The following is a 22,286-nucleotide window of genomic DNA, read 5'->3' on the forward strand; positions in this document are numbered from 1 at the left end:
TTTTATTTTAGCACAACATTACATATACTTAATGTAAAATATAATATATTTGTAAATTGATGCTATATTTTATAATGTTAATAATTAATAATGTTAATAATTAGAATAAAAAAATATACATTTATATTGGAAAATATATAGAATTAATAGTTATAGAAAATATTTGAAATTAATAAAAGAAATATTTGAAAATATAAATATTAAAATGATATAGAGATGTTGATGTATGTTATAATATAAAATTTAATAGTAAAATTAAAAAAATGTATATTTTGAGAACGTATTTTAAAAAATGAAGTAAAACATCATTAAAAAAAAAAAAAAGTGCTTAAATCTCTATTTCTATTAGATTTGGTATGTTAGTCATGGCGTCGTAATATTATATATATTTTAATTAATAATTTGGAGCTGACGTCAGTTCATAATTGACACATGTTTATTCTAGTAGCATTTGTTTTACAAAAACCTTTTTTTAATGACTATTTATTTTCTAAAGAGCTGATCTCACGCAAACTCTAGTTTGAATAGAAAAGTTTTTTATTGCTTAAACTGTTATCATTGCCTTTCACTTTGTTCATCCTAGATATATATGTAAGTTTTATATCCAGCTTTCTAGCTAGCAAAATAATTTGTAGGATGATAGGATCGCATATTATTATCTACCAAAAATACTAATAAATGTTTTCTACCAGGATACTATATAGTCATCACGGATTAATACAGATATTTATCAAGAACAATCTTTTCCATTAAAAGAGAAACTGTCAAGTACAGCCTGACAAACAACAATGAAAGAGTCAAGTACAACCTTAGAAACAACAGCATCCAAAGCTGCATCACTCCACCAACCACATCAATTACATAAAAAGATAGCAAAGCAAGAAGCCAACCAGCAGGGAGATGTCTATGAGAAACATCATAGACAGTAAATTCTACTGATCTTTATTTAGTCCCAAAACCCAATCAAAGTCAAGCATCAGCCACAGCTGAATGCTTTGCAACTAACATACCAATTTGTACCTTATTAGCGCCTGAAAAACTGTCAACAAGTTTTCCTTCTTTGATGAACAAAAAGGTTGGCACTGACCTGATTTTCCACTCTGTAGAAACATCCTGCATTACATATAACAAAATAAAAAGGCACTCAGTAAGATAAAAAGCATGGTAAGAAACATAAATTCTATTTCAAGATTAATCGTGAAGGAACTTATATTCTTATAAATGGTTCGATATGCTTATAACTGAAACCATTAAAACCCCGAAACCATAACTGTACGAGCAAATTATCATGTGATAGAACTATTACTAATGAAGGTACACTACAAAAAAAGACTATATCGACAACTCTAAAGTCGTGGTTGTATATAGTCGAAATCCACTAAAAAATCATTTTTTTAATATATTGAAATGAATAAGCTATAGCGACGATATGTCATCATTGTAGGGCCGTCAACAACACACGATCAGGCTCTCCAAATTCTTAGTACCCTACGACGACATGTCGTTGCTGTAGGGTCCCGAGAATTTGGAGGGAACAAGAGGCAGAAACTGACTCTACAACGATGACATGTCATCGCCGTAGAGTCCTCGTTGAAAAAAAGAGAGGAAAATATCTTTGTCTATAGAAACAACATAGGGTACGGAGGGAACATGAGGGCCAAAAATTGGTTGTTAATTTTCACTCACTAGTCGCTATAGAGACCCATTTAATCCAGTGAGCAATTAAATTTTAGTGTAGGTCCCCTAAAAACGAAGGGAAAGTAGACTGCCAAAAATTTCAGTCGAAATTTCAATAGCAATGTCGTCGCTATAGATTTCATGTATGGTAACTGAAACGGTGCGTGTATTGTACAGTGAAGACTCACTTATACTCTATAGCGACGACATGTTAGGCGATATATATATCCCCCAACCTGAGTTTTCTTCATTTTCTGAATTTTTTTTGGGTGAAAACTAGAGATGGTTCTGCCTGCCTCCGGCGCACCTCGCTGCTCCAAGGGTGTCCCAGCCCGATTTTGGCTCTATTCTCCCAAGGTTTGGTAATCTAAACTCTTTTACTCGCTATTATACCCTTTAATATATATTTTTTGAATACTTGTGTGTATTTTGTATTTGGTAGAAATAAGTTTTTGAATTTTTTTTTAGATTGCAGTGGATCATTGTCATCCGGAGCCTTGGGTAATTTTTTTTTTAAAATATTTTGTGATTGATTAATTGTTAAATTATGTTTTTAATTGTGTAATTGGTTATTTTAAATAGTGTTGAATTTTGTTTTTCATTTTAGAGATTTGTATTGTTAATTTAATTATGTTTGTGATTTTTTAATTTTATTAATTTTGTTTTATGTTAATTTAATTTAATTAAAAGTTATGTTATAAAAAAATGTATGATAAGTTAGATATATGTATATGTATATAAATATGAATATGTGAATATGTTTATATGTATATAAACGTGAGTGTGAATTATATTTTTAAATTGTGTGGTAGGATGAATTAATATGATTAGATGTTTATAATATATGTATGCTCTGTGACTGGTTTTTTAGTTTTTATACAGATTTTAAATTTTGGGATAGGGTAGATTACAACTGTTATACTGCTGAAATTTTTGTAGATTTAGAAAAACTAAACATTACAAAATAGTTTTAAAGTTAGTGTGATTAAATTTTTTAATTAATAAATTTTAAATCAATTAATTAAAAAAATTATAAAGTTTGAATTAAAATAATAATTTTACAAGTATAAAATTTTATTAATATTTTTTTATAAAATAAGTAGAAATTAAAATAATAATATTTAATGGTACATTAACAAATTTATAATTAAATATTTGTTTATTTAATTAATTTTATAATATATTCATAAAATTTGATAATATATGTAGACAAAATAGATAATTAAGTTAACTTTACTCTTAAAATTAAAATAATAAAACTTTATTGTTATTTAAAAAAAATTATAATGAAAATTTGATAATTATTAAAGATAATTATAATTAAATATTTGTTTATATAATAAAACTTTATAATACATTCATAACTAACAATAATATATATTCATAAAATTTAATAATATATATTCATAAAATTTAATAATTTATTCATAAGAGATCATAACTTACTTTAAAAAATTACTACTATGGTGATAAAAAAAATTATTAGTAAATAAAGATAGTTTTTTTTTTTTATGATCATTTTATGATAATTTATTTTCCACTTGAATCAGTTATGACGATTGATAAAAGTTGAATAACTAACAGACGACGTAACTCTCTGATAAGTTTTGGAATGGTCTTTTAATATTTATACATACTCAGATACTCTATTGTCACTGTAGATATATAAACTCACAAATTTCATCGCTACAGATATATATAAATTTAGACACTCTACCACGATGATTTCTGGATCTACAATGACGACAAAAGTTGTCGCTGTAGGCCTATTTTCCTCTAGTAGTATCCATTATTGTTGGTATGAATAGGAAATGGAAGAGAATAGACTAGTTAATAAATACCAGCAACTCGTCAATGTCAACTTTCAAGAATAGGACATTTGGTGTATTCTTAGCCAATTCGTCGAAAGCGGGTGCAATAATACGGCAGGGTCCGCACCATGCTGCAGTGAAATCAACCACTACCTGTAAAGAATAATATTAACACAACGAGATGAACAAGAGAAACCGGCAACAAAACCTCTTTATATTCTATTTAACATTTCCACATCAAAACCACCTAATTAAATCAGCCACCATCCAGAAAAAAATATTATTATACCCGGAGAAATACATTAACAAAAAATCTATAATTAGGTTTCTGTTTATTAAATGTTTTTTTTTTCGAGATAATTAAAGTTATTACACGGGGAAATTATGTCTTGCACCATGAAATGAAAAGTACTATATGGGTGTACCCCTTTACATATTTTCGAAACATAGATAATTATAATCTATTTTTTTTAACATAAGAATATACATTATAATTATTATACTGAAAAATAATGACAAAACCCAAATAATAAAGCCGTCGTCATATAAATATATAGATAACAATGTCAAATAATAGTAAAAAAAGAAATGGTTTAAATTATCATTACCAGTTGTTTGGAGTCCTTTCCCTTCTGGAAATGATCGTCCCACTCATTTTTGCTGTGACAATAGATAACTTGACCCTCCTCCGCCATAGCTTTTGATTTCTTCAAATATCAGATCTCAGATTTAAATTTATTATAGCGATGATCAATATATATAGCTCATCATCCTGGCCTCGGTCAACTATCTACTTTTAAATTACTTAGATGCCACGTTTTTTTGCTCACAATTACTTAAACACCATTATTAGCTATATTATTGTGGTTCTGTCACGTGTTACATTAACATATGCGTTGGATGAAGGCAATAATTTTAAATTGATGAATTGAGGAGAGTGGGCGACAAATGGCATATTAAATAACGAATACATATCCTTTTATATCTTTTAGCCAGAAAATAAAAGAGAAATTAAATACAAATAGTCACACACTTCAATAAAATTCCTATTATATATATATACTCACCTAATAAATCTCGAGTCAACTCTCACAAAAATTGTTATAAATCGATATAACCGATTCCATTATATGAATCTGTAAGTTGACTATTTATAAAGAGTATTTATATTAGGATATGGGTTCCCATTCCTTTCTAAGATAAAATAAGTTTCCTTGATTAAGAATGTGATTGAAAGTTAATGTGTGTGGTGGTGTAATTATTCTATAACCTTTAGTAATTACACAACTAACAATTTTACTTTGTCTTTTACTATATAACAATTTTTGTGAGAGTGGACTCGAGATTTTAATGCGTAATAAATTATTAAAAGAGTAAATAATGAAAAAGAGGGTTTATATAGTTCGACCCAAAAATTGACCAACATCTACTTAGTCATTATTTTTATATATGAGCTTGAGAATTATAGAATCAAGTAAATCGGGGTCACTTGAGTTTTCTATTGTCTTTTAGCTTTGATTACATAAAAGCTCTCTATAGAAATGAGCTTCTAAGTATTTGACCTCATCCCTTCTTATTCGAATCCATTCCCCTCTTATTTATAGTGAGGAATCCAGGCACCATTTGAGTTTGGCCCTTAGCTTAGATAATAGATACAAAATTATAAATAAACACTACAACAGAATTACGTATTATCGGTGGAGGCTTCTGCCAGTAATAATAGGGGATTCGGTCAGTAATTTATATTACTGACAGGGGTTCGTCGATAATAGTTCGCCGGTAATAATCGATCGGTGATTATGGTTATTACCGGCGGACTGACAACCCGTCGGTATTCTATTATTACTGGCGGAATAATAGGAGCGGGACTCCGCTGGTGTAAAATAATAGTCAACCTCGTCTGACTCATTTAATACAAGCGGGTCCCGCCCCTATTAATCCGTCGGTAATTAATTATTAATAATATTATAATATAATAATTTGTTTGATTTTATTTAATAATAAATATACATATAATACTTATTTAAAGATAATAAAATTTAACATATATTAAAATTAATTATTAATAAAACAATTAGTATTCATCAAACAAAACTACATATAAACTAATCATAAAATTAACATAATAAAAATATCAATTGTCTTAATTTAATTACATATAAACTAATCATAAAATAAACATAATAAAATATCAATTGTTTTAATTTAATTAAAAAATGTAAACTATTTATTATTGTTTGGATCGGGTCAACCAGGCGAGAAATATTCATTTACATTCAGGTTAATATCTTGATCACCAATGTTAGGGCGCAACAATGGTGGTGAAGCAAACTGTGGTGTTGGTGGTGAAGGGTAATAAGCATGTGGAGACTGTTGCGAAGAAGATCCAAATTGTCGAGTATGTGGTCGTGCCGAGGGAGACTGATGCAATAAACTCTCAAACTGACCATACCTCTGCTGCTACGACGAACTCACAAATTGACCATATCTCTGCTGCGGTTGATGCTGCTGCGATGAATCCCCAAAGTCATAATGCCTAGGATGTGACGTGGGAGATCCTGCAGGGACGTCGGGGTAATAAATAGGAGGGGGCTGGGAGGAGCGTCCATACATGCACTGAAATTGTTGTGATGTACCTCCATACATGTTAGGAGAATTCTTTTGAGGTGGATGAAAATGTTGTTGTTATGGCATCAATCAAGGAGGTGGACTTTGAGAAGATATACCACCTTCAGGTTGTGATGGTAAATACCATTGCAGAAGGCTGTCAAACCACGACTCAGTTGTGAACTGGTATGTTGAGGGTTACCAGATGGACCTTGTTGAGATCTCAACATCCGGATCTCTTCACGCATTGACTTCATCATCTCCGCCATAGTAGCCATGTCTTCTTTTAAGGATATGAGCAGGTTGGGCTTGTGACTGACTTTGACTTGTGGAGATGGAAGCTGATTTTTTTCCTTTTCCTTTGTTGTAACCCACTCTTCTTTGAAAGTCAGACCTCTCCCCAAGTACTTTACTCATAATCTCGTACTGATTGATCGACGAGAAATCAGCAGCAGATCCAGTTTCAGATCCCTCTTTTGGTCCTTGAGACTGGCTTTGAAGTCGTGCCCTCTCAAGCTCTTCCATCATTTTTTCCTATTCATAAAAAGTGTTAGAAACACCATAGTGACATAGTTTAATGAAAATAATAATACAAAAGTTTAAACTTACAAAAGTTTCTCGAGCTGCATCGTTGACAAAAACTTTTGACGATTTCTCAAATGGCTATCTTTCCAAGTATCAATAACATATTCATCAGGGTTCGCCTATACAAATGTAGAGATAGTATGTTAGAACGTATAATTTTGTTAAATTAAATTAATATTTTTACTTACAAATTGGTGACGCTTAGTTGCCAACGATTTTCTGCCTTGCGTTGATGTATACTTCATTTCTTTTTTGTTGTTATTGTTTTGGTTAGATCGCGCAATATATTTTGGGCTAAAAAACAACTAAAAAATATCTTTCCAACTCTCCTTGGTGCAATGGTCAGGTGGGGCAATGAGAACACTCTCCAAATCTTCCGGCTTAGAGTAATATTTTTTGAAGTGAGTATGTTTGATGTTCTTTCTCTCAGTCTTTTGCGCATCTCTGTGTAGATAGTTTTCATAACTCTCTCAGGTTCTGGATGACCATCAACATTATAAAAATGCTACATTAAAAAAAATAACACATTAATTTAGTTTTTAAATGATTATAATAAAAAAATTTAGACAATAAGACTTGTTCTAATTTTTTACCTTCATCTTTTGTACGACTTGATCCTTAAATTGTTAAGGTACATCAACAAAATCCAAGTAATGTCCTGGAAACAACAAGGTGTCTTGGAGGCCTATCTCGCGGAAAAAAGCTTGGTCCTCCAAACCAACCACTTTGTCCGTCCTAGGATCAAGCTGAAGATCTAGTGGTTTCCCGGCATTCCGCCTTCGAATTTCAAGTGGTATGTTTTTAGCCAGGCCACGACCCTTTCTTTTCGGCAGTTCAGCTATCCACATTTTCAACAATCACCAAAATTTGAAATATTAATATATATTAAACATTCGTTGAGCTTGACTTTCAAGCTATGAACAAAATTTGAAAATTATTATTAACCTAACTCGCAGGAAGAGGGTACTCTACTAGGATCTAGCGGATCTAGACCACCACCATCTCCTCCGTGAGAGGTGGCTATATCAACTGACATTGTACTTAAGAACAAAAGTTATTAGTTAGTATTAAATTATTAGTTAGTATCAAATATCACCAATGGAAATGAACAAAATGATTACAAGTCTCTTCTATTATATTTTAAATGATTGTCTTTATTACAAAAATATAAAAATTATGTAGAGTAATCATTATCACTTTCATCATTAATTAAATTGACATCAATCGGAGACACGTGATTAACATCATCTTCACAAAGATCAACTATCAATTCATCTTCTTCATCGACTAAGTCGTCATTTATGAATGTTTACCCAAAAACGGCCCCTGATGACATGGCAGGATTGACCTACACGTGGCAAGCACGTGACTGCTTTAAGTGAATGTATCCTGCTCGTCCATTGACTAGAAAGTTATTGGTTTATCAAGCATCATACTTATGTGCGACCAATCTGGTCGCATACTTTCATTGATTTCCTTTATTCATGCAAATCTATAATTATGCATTAATTGTAATTTCTTTTATTACCTAGATACGCAAGTCTTAATTGTAATTAAGGTCCATTGGCCCGTGTAACTTCCTGGAGCCTATAAATAAGAATCAAAGGGCTCAAGGGAAGGGACTTTTTTTATCTTTGAATTCTGAGAGGAAAATATAGTGCGATTATTCACCAAAGTTGTAATTCTCCCAAGGCTTGTGAAACTCGTGAACCCTAGTTCATTGATCACAGTATTGGGATTCTACATCAATGAGAACACTAAGTGGACATAGGTCATTACCATCCAATTGGAGATGAACCACTATAAATCGTTTGTGTCATTCACTTTTCCATTTGAATTTCTTCTTGTTTTCATCTCATTTCATATCATTTATCTAACTCCGTGTCGTTGACCAATTTGAGGGTCAACATTTTGGTGCTTTTATTGAGAGACGAATTCTAGACTGTCAAGAAAATCAAATGGCTAAAGCATCCAAGAAGACGGGGCAAACTTCTGGCACTGCATCCACCCAACCTCCTCCACCAAGTGTGACTGAAAGACGAGCCACAGTTGGATTTCGAAGAGGAGGAACTAGATTTTGAAACCTTGAGGACAACACTGATTGTGTTGCAAGAGGAGTTGGCCAATCTGAGGGCCAACCAGGAGAATGTGGCTGAGACAATTGTGTTGCAGCAGAGGGAAATCGAACGTCAATGCCAAGATTGAATGAGCGGCAGACTGACATGGACCATCAACAAAGAGATGCCACTGCCACCCTAGAAGCAGCCATTCAGTTGGCTCGAGGACAAGCTGCGCTGACTTCTCAACCGAATCAACCACCAAGTGCACCACCACAATGGGCCCCAAACCCAAGTCCTCTGCTTCAGCCGGCAAGCCCTCAAAGGCCGGAGCAACCACTTGCTGTTCAACAAGATATCCCATTTCAGAATTCTGAGCAGCAGCCACCCTCTCGTGCTGGTCGAGATAATCCCCAGCATCAAAGGCAGAATAGGGCCGGGCAGCCTCCCCGAAGCCCTAAATGTCCAACAACTGAGGAACCAAATCCACCAAGTAGGGGGCAACGTACTTCTGCTAACAGAAGGCATGCTGAGTCAGGCACTGCGACCAGGGGACCCCCACGACATAATAATGCCCGGGGACCCATCGACCAACGCAGACCTCCCCCAGACGCTCGAGAGATGCTAGTGAGAGGAGAGAATACTGTGACCAGCTGGTCGGGTCATAGCCAGTCACGTTTCAGAGACGACCATGATTACAACGAAGCTGATTCCGGTAGAGGGAATGCTGGTCGAGGGCAAGGAGAAAGAGGTGGAGAAAGGAACCCCCCACCAAGAGGAAATAGGCCTACTAGCCAAAACGCTAGGGGCAGCCTAGGCAGCCTAGTGTTTTTGATCGATTGGGCGCAAGCGAGCAAAGGCGCAGAGATGACGACTTGAGGGATATGCTCAACGACAGGCGTGAAAGACACGATGAGTACGCTCCTTCGGAACCAGTTGCCCCAGCGATCCCAGATGCCGTGCAGGCTCAGATCGATGCACTAAACCAGGCCGTCCAGCAGCTGGTGGGGAACCGGACATCCCACATCGATTATGATTGGAGAAGAGACACTCCATTTGTACAAAGAATAGTTGTGGCAGAAACCCCTAGCAAGTTTAAGATGCCAGTACTGCCCAATTTCCATGGATATGGAGACCCAGTATCTCACGTAAATAAGTTCAAGATACAAATGGACATGTAGAAGGTGTCAGATGATGCTCGCTGCAGGATCTTTCCGACCACCCTATCTGACACCGCTCAGGAGTGGTTTTTTAAATTCACTCCTGCTAGCATAGTATCATGGGAAATGTTTGTGAAGGAGTTCTATGGGCAATTCTATGTTGGTCGTGTTCACCCAATTAAAGCCAATCAGCTGGTCGAGATACGCCAGAAGGAGGGAGAATCCTTAAAGGAGTACGTCCAGCATTTTATGCGAGCAACAGCTGGGGCTAAAACAGCTGGCGATGAAGGGAAAATTATGGCCCATACTACTGGAGTGTGGCGCCACTCTCCCCTCTGGAACAGTTTGAGGAAGAATGGGGTGAAGAGTACCCAGGAATTCCTTGATCAAGAAGACCAGTACATTAAGCTCGAATAGGCGATTGCCAACGAAGGGAAGTCGCCTGCGAAAGACAAGGGACCAAAGGAAGATCCCGCCAAAGTCGCCAATGGGTTAGATAAACCCAATGGCAACGACAAAGGCAATGGGAACGGGAAAGAGAAAAATGGTGGAAAGAGGGTGAACAACGAGCAGTCGACGTCCGAGAATGACCTAAGGGAAACAGGTATGAGCCAAGATTCACCAACTATACGGCCCTTGTTGAAAGCAGAGCAGAGGTGTACTAGGCGACCAGCTCTAATGTCCCTTACAAGCGACCAGCGCCGATAAGGAAGGATATCTCCAAGAGAGATACAACGAAGTTCTGTCGTTTCCACAATGACTATGGTCATGACACTAATGACTGTAACCAGCTGAAAGATGAGATTGAGTTCCTTATCAAACAAGGATACATGTGGAGATACGTACGAGCCACTGGAGGTTCTCAATGAGAGGCTCAAGGAGGCAACAAGCAGGCGCCTGTACGCCAACGCTCGCCACCTTTACAGCCAGCTCCTGTGGCAGGTACGTTGCTAACCATCTGTGGCGGCCCATACCTTGCAGGAGATAGTGGGAAGGCAAGGGAGCGATACGCTCGGACCTTACGCCACGACCAGGACATCAAAATGCTGAATGTGGAGGAGCGAACTCCTAAGAAGGCTCGAACAGAGGAAGATCTGATAACTTTCTCTGAGCTTGACGCTCAACATGTCCAATTCCCTCATTCGGACCCTTTGGTCATGGACGTCCAGATATCCAACATGATGGTTAAGCGGGTGTTAGTTGACACAGGGAGCTCAGTAAACATCTTGTACAAGTCTTCACTAGAAAGAATGAAGTTGTCAGTGAAGGACCTGGAGCCATGCAACCAAACCATTTATGGTTTTTTTGGCGAAGGGCTCGCGCCAACAGGGTCAATTAGGCTTCCGGTTATAGCAGGAACTACACCTTCGAATAGGACATTACTCAATCCTTTTATAGTAGTTGATTGTCCTTTCGCGTACAATGCTGTGATTGGAAGGCCCATTATGGTTGACCTGCGAGCTGTAACCTCGGTCTGGCACCTCGCCATGAAGTTCCCAACTGACGCAGGAGTAGGATGCATGTTGGGAAACTAGCGAGAAGCGAGGGAATGCTATAATTCCTCGATTACTAAGGCGAATAAGGGTGGATCGAGGGAAGTCATCAAAAAAGAGTTGTAGTTGGCCGATGAAATACAAGCCCAACCAGGTGAGTGCGTCACTAAATAGGGTGTTGCCCAAAGTAAGGATAGGCATTTAGATTCTCGCTTTGGGGATTTTGATGAGGAAGTAGGACTAGTCGAGAACCTTGAAGAGGTCCAACTTGATGAAGCAGATCTGACTAGGGTTGTGAAAGTCGGTAAAAACTTAGAGACAACAATAAAATAAAGGCTGGTGGAATTTTTTAGGAAGAACCAGGAAGTCTTTGCCTGGTTGCATAAAGATATGGTTGGAATTGACCCAGCAATTATCAGCCATGTCCTAAACATAGATAAAAAATTTCCACCAGTGCAACAGAAAAGAAGGCTGCTCGACAAAGATAGATCGAAAGCTTTAAAGGAAGAAGTCAAGAAGCTAAAGGAGAACGGATTCGTCAGGGTAGCGTTTTATCCATCGTGGGTCTCTAATCCCATTCTAGTACCCAAGCCGAATGGCAAATGGAGAACATGTGTGGATTTCACAGACCTTAATAAATCCTGCCCAAAAGATTGTTTCCCGCTCCCAAGGATCGACCAGCTGGTCGATGCCACTTCATGGTGCAAGATCCTATCATTTATGGATGCATACTCTGGCTACAATCAGATCAGTATGCACCCACCTGATGAGGATCACACTAGCTTTCAGACCGATACAGGGCTTTATTGTTACAAAGTCATGCCCTTCGGTTTGAAAAACGCTGGTGCGACTTACCAGAGACTAATCAATCACATGTTTAAAGAGCTGATTGGTATAAACATGGAGGTGTATGTTGATGACATGCTGGTTAAGTCGAAGAAGGCAGAAGAACACATTGGGGATCTGCAAGAGTGTTTCGATGTCTTGAACAAATATTAGATGAAGCTAAATCCCCTTAAGTGTTTCGTCGGAGTTGGATTAGGGAAATCTTTGGGATTTATAGTGAATTCACGAGGTATTGAAGCTAATCCCAAAAAGATCAAGGCCCTGGTTGACATGAAATCGCCAACAAAGATAAAATATGTTCAAAGTTTAACCGGAAGGATTGCCGCTTTAAGTAGATTTATCTCTAAATCCACGGACAAGTGCGTCCCATTTTTTAATCTACTTAGGGCAATAAAAAATTTGAGTGGACGGAGGAATGCGAGCAGGCTTTCCAGGCTCTAAAGTCTCATATATTGCAACCATCGATTCTATCTAAGCCGGTTGAAAAAGAAACTTTGTTCATCTATTTGGCGGTCACAGAATATGCTACTAGTGCTGTCTTAATAAGATAGGAGGAAAATGTGCAAAAATCTGTGTATTATATAAGCAAAAAGCTAATAGGAGCAGAACTACGATATCCACCCATTGAGAAATCCGCTTACTACTTGATCTTAGCCTCCAAAAAGTTGCGGCCATACTTAAAATCTCACCCATCACGGTACTAACCGACCAGCCCCTACAGCAAGTTCTGTGAAAAACCAGAAGCCGCTGGTCGATTATTGAAACGGGCAGTTTGATATTTCTTACTCGCCCCGAGCAGCAGTAATGGGACAAGCTCTAGTAGACTTTGTCACGGAGCTCACTGGGCTTTCAGACAATGAACAGATAGAAGAGCCTGAGCCTCAAAGCCAAACTCCCTTCTGGAAGTTGTTTACAGAAAGTTCTTCTAATGAGCACCACGCTGGAGCCAGTGTGATTTTGGTAACTCGTGAAGGACATCGATTCCACTGCGTAATCAGATTCGACTTCACATCGTCCTATAACGAAGCCGAGTACAAGGTACTGCTCGCAGGGTTAAGATTAGCGAGGGACATGAACATAAAGTCACTTGAAATCTATAGTGACTCCCAGTTGGTGGTTAATCAAATTACTGGAGAATATCAAGCTCGGGGTCTGAAAATGGTTGCTTACTTGAACAAAGTAAAGGATTTGTTGGCGCAGTTTGAAAAATATACTCTCCAACAAGTACCTCGCGACCAGAACTCAAACGCTGATGCTTTGGCCAAATTAGCAAGTGCAAAAGATGTTGATATCTTGAATATAGTGCATGTTGAACGGCTATCCGCACCAAGCATCAAAGCAGAAGAAACCTCTCTGGTAATCCAGGCAGCAGACACGTGGATGGCACCCTTCATTAAGTACTTGATGCATGGAGTACTGCCAACAGACATAAACAAAGTAAGAGCCCTCCAGAGGCAGTCTGCTCGGTTTATCCTGGTCGACGGAATTTTATACAGAAGGGGATACTCAATGCCACTCCTAAGGTGTGTCTCAAAAGAAAAGGCCAAAGAATTAATGCGAGAAGTCCATGAAGGTTTTTGCAGGGATCACGTTGGGGGGCAGAGTTTATCAAAAAAGATCTTAAGGCAAGGATACTTCTGGCCAACAATGAATGAAGACTCTTTGGACTTTGTTCAAAGATACGACAAGTGTCAGAGATTCTCCAAGATACCACAAGTAGCCCCTAATGAGTTAAAACAAATGCAAAGCCCGTGGCCATTCGCAGTGTGGGGAATAGATTTAATCGGGTCTTTGCCCACAAGAAAAGGCAACGTCAAATATGTCGTGGTAAATGTTGATTACTTCACAAAGTGGGCTGAAGATGAGCCACTGGCAACCATAATGAGCAAGAAAGTATTGGATTATGTGGTTAAGAACATAGTGTGTCGCTACGGATTGCCAAGAAAAATTGTCTCAGACAACGGCACGCAGTTTGATGACCATTTTGCCCTTATGAGCAACAAAGGGGCTGAGTTAGTGTAAGGAGCATTTTTGTCTTTATGGTTAAGAGATATAGTTATAAAGTTTTAGAATTAGGCTAGAAGATATCAAAAACTCTCAGCACTCTCTCCCTCTCACTCACGTTCTCTCTCTCCCTCTCTTGTGCCTTAAAAGTTTTGAAGTTGTTGAAGGAAAGGCATGGGAATTGAGCTTGGAAATCTGGGGAAATTAAGCTAGGAACAGTCAAGGGGACAGCTGAGGATCAGAGTCATCACTGAGGTAAGATTGCAGACTTTAATCTGTTGGATTTCTGGTTGGGTTATGAGCATGCTTAGGGATACTTAAGGGAGTGTCTGAATTTGGCATTTAAGGAAGTTTGAACTAGTGTTTTAGGCTATTGGTGTTGTTTGTAAGGTGATATTGAGAGTTCTGGACCTAGTATTGGTTTAGGTTTATGTTTAAGTGGAATTCTGTAGCATTGGTTTGAGGAAAAACGCAGAAGGAACCCAAGGATTTTTGGGTTCACAGGGGCGCGTTGTGACCCAGTTCATGGACGCCGCGGCCCGCGTGACCCCAGAATCCTTGGTGGATTGTTCTTCCACAGGCGCGTCGTGGCCCTAAGGGGGCCAATCGCGACTCGCCTACCTCTAGGACTAGGGGCTGGTGCCTTTGACTTGGGCGTGCGCCACGACCCTTAGGGCCAAGTCACAGCCCGCCTAGGCAGCCTTAGCCAAAGTGAGCTTTTGGGCTCAGGAACTTAAACCTTAGCGCTCGGGATGGATTCTACTACCCGGTTTAGTAGAATTCGAGGTCCCGAAGGCTAGTATTTTATTCCCAAAGCATTTAATTGGATTAGATTTCAATAGTTATCCATTATCACTTGTGACTAGGGTTACTGTTAAGGCTCAGGATTGAGGATCGTGCTCGGGACCGCTCCACATCCTCCACTCAAGACTTGTGGTAAGAAAACTACACTCTAGTTGTGATTGGGGCTGAGATCCCATGTAAATGAATATATTTGATATCATAAATGTATTGTGATTGGAAATATCTAGATAGGCAGGTTAGTACATGTCGCTTTCGATTGCGTGCTTCGCAACTTATATGTATGCTATGTTTGATGTGAAAGTCCGGCCTTAGGGAGCCGAAGCTGGTGTTATGCGTACTGAACGCAGCTCGACCTAAGTGAGTCAAGGTCAGCTAAATAACTAGAGGGCTCAGCCTAAGGGCGCCGACACCTAATTAATTGTATTAAGATTGATTTATATGTTTGGATTAAACTTTTACTGTTGCCTAGTTTAGCACTTTTATTCTGCTATTAGTTGAAGTGGTTGATCTAAAGTTTTCTATGTACACTCTGTTGTTATCTATGCTTGTTGAATTTAGTTTTCTTGTTGAGCCTTGGCTCACGAGTGCTACATGGTGCAGATAAAGACAAGGGGAAGCTGGACCAGCCATGAGTTGAAGAGCTTTGGGGGCAGTGTGTACATTGGCAGCTGCTCGACTGCCATGGCCGAGGGAGTTACAGGGACTAGAGCCAAAAAATTTATTTTGTCATTTAGGATGGCTGCGATTGTATTTACTTTTGAAGGTTGTAACCGCCTTGTAAACATTATTTTTGAGATCCCATGTATCAAACTTTTATTTTAATGAAAGTCAATCATTATACGATCAAAATCGTTTAATCCTAATCTGTCAGTTGACTTTAGAAACATGTTTATGTTCAAACGACTTGATTAGCAAGTCTTGCACTATTTTAAACACACAGTGTAACGATATTAGTTATCCAGAGCGTTACTTGAATAATCTTGTTAGGTTATGTTTGTGAATAGCATAGGAATGTGTTATTTTCCTTGTGTAACCATTATGAATTGATGCTTAATTCTAGGTTCTTAAACTTGATTGGCATAAGAATATGTTAAATTAGGTGAAAGAATTAATACCGTGGGTCTTGGAAAAGTTGCATGAACTTATTGTGAATTCTTGTTAACTCTGTGTAATTTTGCTGAGATTTTGCTACAGCAAAACGTACAAGTCATTTGACATAGAGAGATTTAATAATTCAAGTTTATTTCAACCAATTGATTTGACCTCACTTTTAGATTAGCATTGCTCTTTATTTTTGAGCATTTTTAATTGATTCCAAATAGTGTTAGTTTACAAAATCAAAACAATTTAATTTAGTTACATTTATAATTGTTTGGTAATTAATTTGTGCATTTAGTTTTAATTTATAATTATTGTGAAGACGATACTCAACTTATCACTTTATTATTTATTTTGTGACTGTATCACTTGCACATAATTGATCGAAAAATATCACAACACTCATTTTCTTCTTTTGATTTAGCAAAGATTCTATATCAAAATGTTTTAGGATTTCTCATTTATACACTTTTAGTAACATGAATAAAATCTGAGCTAATATTTATGTCTAATGCTTTAGTGTATTGTAAATCCTTACACGGCATATGCCAACCAGCAGTGAGATGTTATTAAGAAACATCATATATAAGACAAGATAACAAGTAAATAGCATATGGTACTGATCTTTATTTAGTCCCAAACCCCAATCAAATAAAGTCAAGCAGCAGCCAAAACTGAATGAACTTCAACTTTCTTTGAAAGACCATCCTTGTCAGCTCCCACAATCTTCTCAATAATCTCCCCTTCTTTCAGGAGCAAAAAGGTTGGCATTGCCTCGATATCCCACTCCTTAGCGACTTCCTGCATTGCATGTAACAAAACAAAAGGCCCTCTAGCCATGAGATTATCTTTTCTCTTTCCAAATGTCATTAGTGCTAAGAGTGGGATAAAAAACATGGTAAAAAACATATAGGTATTATGTCAAAATCAATTTCCGGTAAGTGGAATAACTTATATTGTTTATAAATTGTTAAGTGCGAGTGTAGGAGCAAAATATCATGTGATAGGGACTAAACTAGACTATTAATGAAGGTGTCCATTATTGTCAGTATGAATAAGAAAAGGTAGGGAAGATTGGTTATAAATCTAATTAATACCTGCAACTCATCAACGTCAACTTTCAGGAAAATGGCATTTCGGTACTTACTAGCCATTTCCACGAAAATAGGGGCGATCATACGACAGGGTGGGCACCATGTTGCAGTAAAATCAACCACTACCTGTAAGTATTATTAGCACAACAAAAACATGGCAATCAAATTTCTCTATATTCTATTCAACATTTCCACATCAAAACCAAACCACCTAAATCAGCCACCATTCACAAAAGAAAAAAATATATTATTATACCCACAGATTGGGTATTACATTATAATTATAGTAGACTTAAACAGAATATTTGAAGATTTATTTTGATATAGTAAATTATTTGAAATTTTTCAAAAAACGAGGAAGATGTTACTTTAATTACAATGTACACAAAAAAAAAAAATTATAACTGTGCCAAAAACATGAAATTTTAAGGGGGACTACTTGAGAATTAGTCCATGTTATATTATCACACATAAACATATTAATATTATATCTAAGATATAAAAAAAATTGAACATTTAATTTTAATGTTAGCTATAGAATCAGTACTAATTTTAAAACAACTGTACTATACTAAGAGGAATAAGAAGAAGAAGAGAGCCATTATATTTTTCTCTAACTTGAGCCTGGTCAAAAATTCAAGCGGAAGGAATGGCAACGCTAAATAAATTATTTAACAAAAATAAAAAATATATTTCTTTAACAAAAATAAAATTCACTAATAATATTTTTTTTAGATTTATTTTTATAAAAATATATATATATATAATGCAGGCACTGATTCATAATTTTTATTTGGTGTAAAATGATCTTTTATAAAGATTTAAAAAATAATTTCACAACCATTTTTTATTAAAATAATAATAAAAAAAATTGATGCAACTCCATACTAAAAAAATGGAACTGCGAAATTAGTTTTTATTCCCTTAAACATAAAATTAAAAAAATATAAAGAAACACTCATATTTAATTATTTATTTCATGTGAGTGAGATATGCTCAAACCATACAGCATATAGAAAGTAAAATGACAAAATTAGATCTGAATTTTTTGTTCAGTTATGACTTAATTATGCAGTTGCATGTATTTAACCGCTCTTCTAAAATAAAATTCTTTAAAGATAAGCGGAAAATTGATAATTTGTTCTGAAAAATAAAATTAGTGTTTCCCCTAGTCTGGAGACATAAGCTGGAAAACTCATCGTATAAAATAAATCATTACCAGTTTCTTGGAGTCCTTTCCCTTCTGGAATTGATTGTCCCATTCATTTTTGCTGTGACAGCTGATAACTTGACCCTCCTCCGCCATAGCTTTTGATTCCTTCAAATATCAAATCTCAGACTTTAATTTATTATTAACATATATCTTATAGCTAGCTAGCTAGCTAGCTCATCGTGGCCTCGGAATTTATAGCCGTTTCCGAAACATATTCGGTCGGTCAACTATATCTACATGTAAATTACTTAAATGCCACTTCATTTTCTCAGAATTACTTAAATACCATTACTTGCTATTATGGCCATCCCTTCTGCCATGTGTTGCTATTAACATCAACTCATGAGCTGGATGGATCAGATCAAAAATACACATGAGCTGGATGACATTATTCTGTTGCTGTCACGTCTGGAAACGCCATCGTTTTGATGAAGGCATTAATTTTAAATTCAGAATGTGATAAACTTGAGGACAAATGGCCAATTAAGTAATGCATACTATCCTTTTCGTATCTTTTATCCAGAAAATAAATAAATAAAAAGATAGAAAGAAAGTCGAGCAAACAAAGAAATAAAAAATAGAATACAAATAGTATTTATTTATTATAAATTGCATCGATTCGAAAGTTGTTGTGACATAAATGTAGCTATAACAGTGGTAAAAAACAGCTATAGATGTGCATGTGAAAAAATTTGTGAGTACTTAGTAAATTATAAATTTTAAAGTGTTTTAAATTATAAAAGTTGTGTTAAACTGTTTGGTAAATAATATATACATATATAATTAAAGTTTTATTAAATATTAAAGTGTTATTTTTAAAATAAATTCAAATATACTAAATATACTTAATAGATTTCAATATATATTGTATTTATTTAAACGTGTTAATATTATAATATTTTTTTTTAATATAAATTTAATATGTGTTTGATAAATTATAATTTAAATATCTTATAAGATGTAAAAATATTTTATTATTTTTTACACTCTCACTTATTCTCTCTTATTCTATTTTTTTAGTTTATTTTTTTTTTAATCTACTAGGTACAAGTAACATGCAATACATATTTGTTTAGTTTTATTTTAAAAAATTATTAATTATTTTTATATTTACCGCAAAAAAAATTGAGTATAAAAGTGTAAAATTTTGAAAATATTAGATATTTTGGCTCTAATTTACTCTATGTTATATATTATTATAATAATAATATTTTATAACATTTTGATTTATATTTATATAGTTATTAAATATCTAGTATTGTATTATATATCATTATAATAATAATAGTTTATAACATTTAAATTTATATTAATATAATTAATAAAAATTTATGTTATATCCAGATTTCGAGCCTTAAGAATTGTGATCTCGAAAGCTGGATTCGTTAGGAATGGGCTCGTAACGTCTGGAATACGTGCCCACAACCTAGGCACCGAGCCTAGGAAGCAAGGGCGACTTCGAAGATGATAGCCTCGAAACCCTCACGAGCTCGAAAGGCAGATATCGAAGTGCGTCTGTTCTCGGATGACCTCGGATCAGGAGTTCCGAGCCTGACATAAGTATGAGCTCGAAGCCACACAATCTCGGGAAAATACTATAGCTCGACAGTATTAAGAGACCCGGGTGAACGTGGTATTGACAATATAAGCTGATAACTTTGAATATCTTAGTGAATCATCTAAGAGAGACGCAGTCTGCATTCATTGCTGTAAATTCCCTATAATCAAATGATATTTATTATGCAGTTATACGCCCCCTGATCTTCAGGGGACGTTCCCTTGTATATAGGATTACAGGCTTTTAATGCCATTAAATTTATTTGCATATACAGAATAACTTCTCGAAATATGTGGGATAGTATTCAGAAACCTCCTCTATAAATAGAGAAGTCATGCACCATTGTAAATGACCGAATTTTTGTGATCTTGGGAGAAATTCTGGAAAATTCATTCTTAAAGAATTTCCAGAAATCATCTTAAGTTTTAATAACAAAGACTCGTGAACTAGGCAGAGTTAACTGCTGAACCACGTAAAAGATCTCATTTATGTGATCGTATTTTTCTTGGCCATAACCAATTATTGTTTTCGTGCTCTTATTTCATTGTTGACGAAAAACGGCGTCAACAATTTACTCTAGTACTAAATATTATTATAATAAATATATTTAATAACGAATTTATATGAATATAATTAATAAATATCTTCCTGCAAAAAAATATCTAATGATATTTTATAATATTTGAACTTATATTAATATAATTAATAAATATTTATTTTTAAGTGGTTTTAAAAGTATATTCAATTAAATATTTAGAATATTCTGTTAAGTTAACAAAAAAAACCGTTAAAACTAAGAATTTATATTTATACAGAAGAGATATATAAATGTAGTGTGTAATAATTGGGTAGTGGTTGTTTATAATCACTACCTATATGTATTTTTAGTATTTTTAATACATGAATAAGTTGTAGCTCTATTTTTTTTAATGACGTTATATAATGTAATTATAGGGAACCTCTCACAAATTTTTCAGGAAATTCTAGATGCTTTAGAATGTCAAAATCATGATTCAAATAGTCTGCTGCACACACGTATAAATATTGAAACAGTACGCGTACAACAATCTATTTGAATCTTGATTTCGACATCCTAAATTATTCAGAATTTCTTAAAAATCTGTGGGAGGTCTCATGTAACTACATTATACACCGTCATGTAAAATAATTAGAGTTGCAGCTTATTTATATACTGAAAATACTAAAAATACTTATAGATAGTGGTTAAAAACAATCACTAGTGTAATAATACCCTTTCATATATATATATATATATATAAAGTACTCAATAGTTACACCAAAAATATAATATGGATGGTAATATTAATTATAGCAATTAAATCGTTATTGAATTGTTGTGATTAATTTAATAATTAACTAAAAATACTTAATGAGTAACTTGTAACCTAATATTATATTATTTATTTTAAAATATTGTTTTCTAATAAAACACTAATTAAGATTTATTTTATTTTATTTATAAAATAAACTTAATTATAATTAGTAATTAGTTTTTTTTTTTAACATTATAATCAAAATATTAGATAGGGATCTTTTAGCAATTAAAATTCGTAATTATTTTTATTCTTTTCACTTAAGTCAATAAGATAAATCTTTTAGCACTAAAATCACTTATCAAAATTTTGTCTTTTCATAAATAAAAAGTTAAAAAAAATCGTCAATATTAAAAAATCAATTTTTTTTTCTTGAGATTGAATATATAAGAGAGAGGGACGGTATAAAAGTTCATTTTTGTTACTCTAATTAAAAAAAGAGACTGGAATAGTTTGGTACGGACTTCACATTGGATAATGCAAAGCAAGCGTTCACAATGGTTTGTAGTTGAGAAAATGTAATCCCTTACTGATATTTTAAGTCTTTGCATTAATATATAAAAATTGATTTTAGACCATATACCTGATGATCCATTCAATTGTCTTGTTATATCTCTATTTACATGAAACTATTGGTTCTCAGTCCCAAAATATGTAGTCGGTCTTTTTGCGCAATAAAGAATAAAGATATAGTTAAATTATCATCAATTTTAACACAGGTGTATGATTATTTTTGGTATTAATCTCTTGTGGTGGCCTGTTATTAGTTTGTAAAAGAGAAAATACAATTTTAATTTCTGTATTTTTTCTGAATACGCAATTGATTTCTGTGTTTATTAAATAATAATTTAGATTATGTGTTTTATAAAATTGATCAAAATAGTATTCTAGATTCGATTTTGGTCCAAAAAAAATTTAATTATAATATCAATTCTCTGGTCGTTA

At 34.8% G+C, this 22,286-nt stretch overlaps 2 protein-coding genes across 2 annotated transcripts; both read right to left on the minus strand.

The window, feature by feature from the left end:
* Window positions 1–726: 726 nt before the first annotated feature.
* LOC133803740 (thioredoxin H1-like) lies at window positions 727–4,215 on the minus strand. The gene is made up of 3 exons (XM_062241855.1): window positions 4,097–4,215; window positions 3,519–3,641; window positions 727–1,113 (listed from the first exon to the last, which is right to left on the minus strand). The coding sequence occupies exons 1-3, from the start codon at window positions 4,181–4,183 to the stop codon at window positions 970–972; spliced, it is 354 nt and encodes a 117-aa protein (XP_062097839.1). The 5' UTR covers window positions 4,184–4,215; the 3' UTR covers window positions 727–969.
* Window positions 4,216–16,633: 12,418 nt separating this feature from the next.
* Window positions 16,634–18,650, minus strand: LOC133804995 (thioredoxin H5-like). Its single transcript, XM_062243096.1, has 3 exons — window positions 18,456–18,650; window positions 17,240–17,362; window positions 16,634–16,943 (listed from the first exon to the last, which is right to left on the minus strand). The coding sequence occupies exons 1-3, from the start codon at window positions 18,540–18,542 to the stop codon at window positions 16,800–16,802; spliced, it is 354 nt and encodes a 117-aa protein (XP_062099080.1). The 5' UTR covers window positions 18,543–18,650; the 3' UTR covers window positions 16,634–16,799.
* Window positions 18,651–22,286: the final 3,636 nt, after the last annotated feature.

This window comes from Humulus lupulus, chromosome X, assembly GCF_963169125.1.
Source record: "Humulus lupulus chromosome X, drHumLupu1.1, whole genome shotgun sequence".
NCBI lineage: Eukaryota > Viridiplantae > Streptophyta > Magnoliopsida > Rosales > Cannabaceae > Humulus > Humulus lupulus.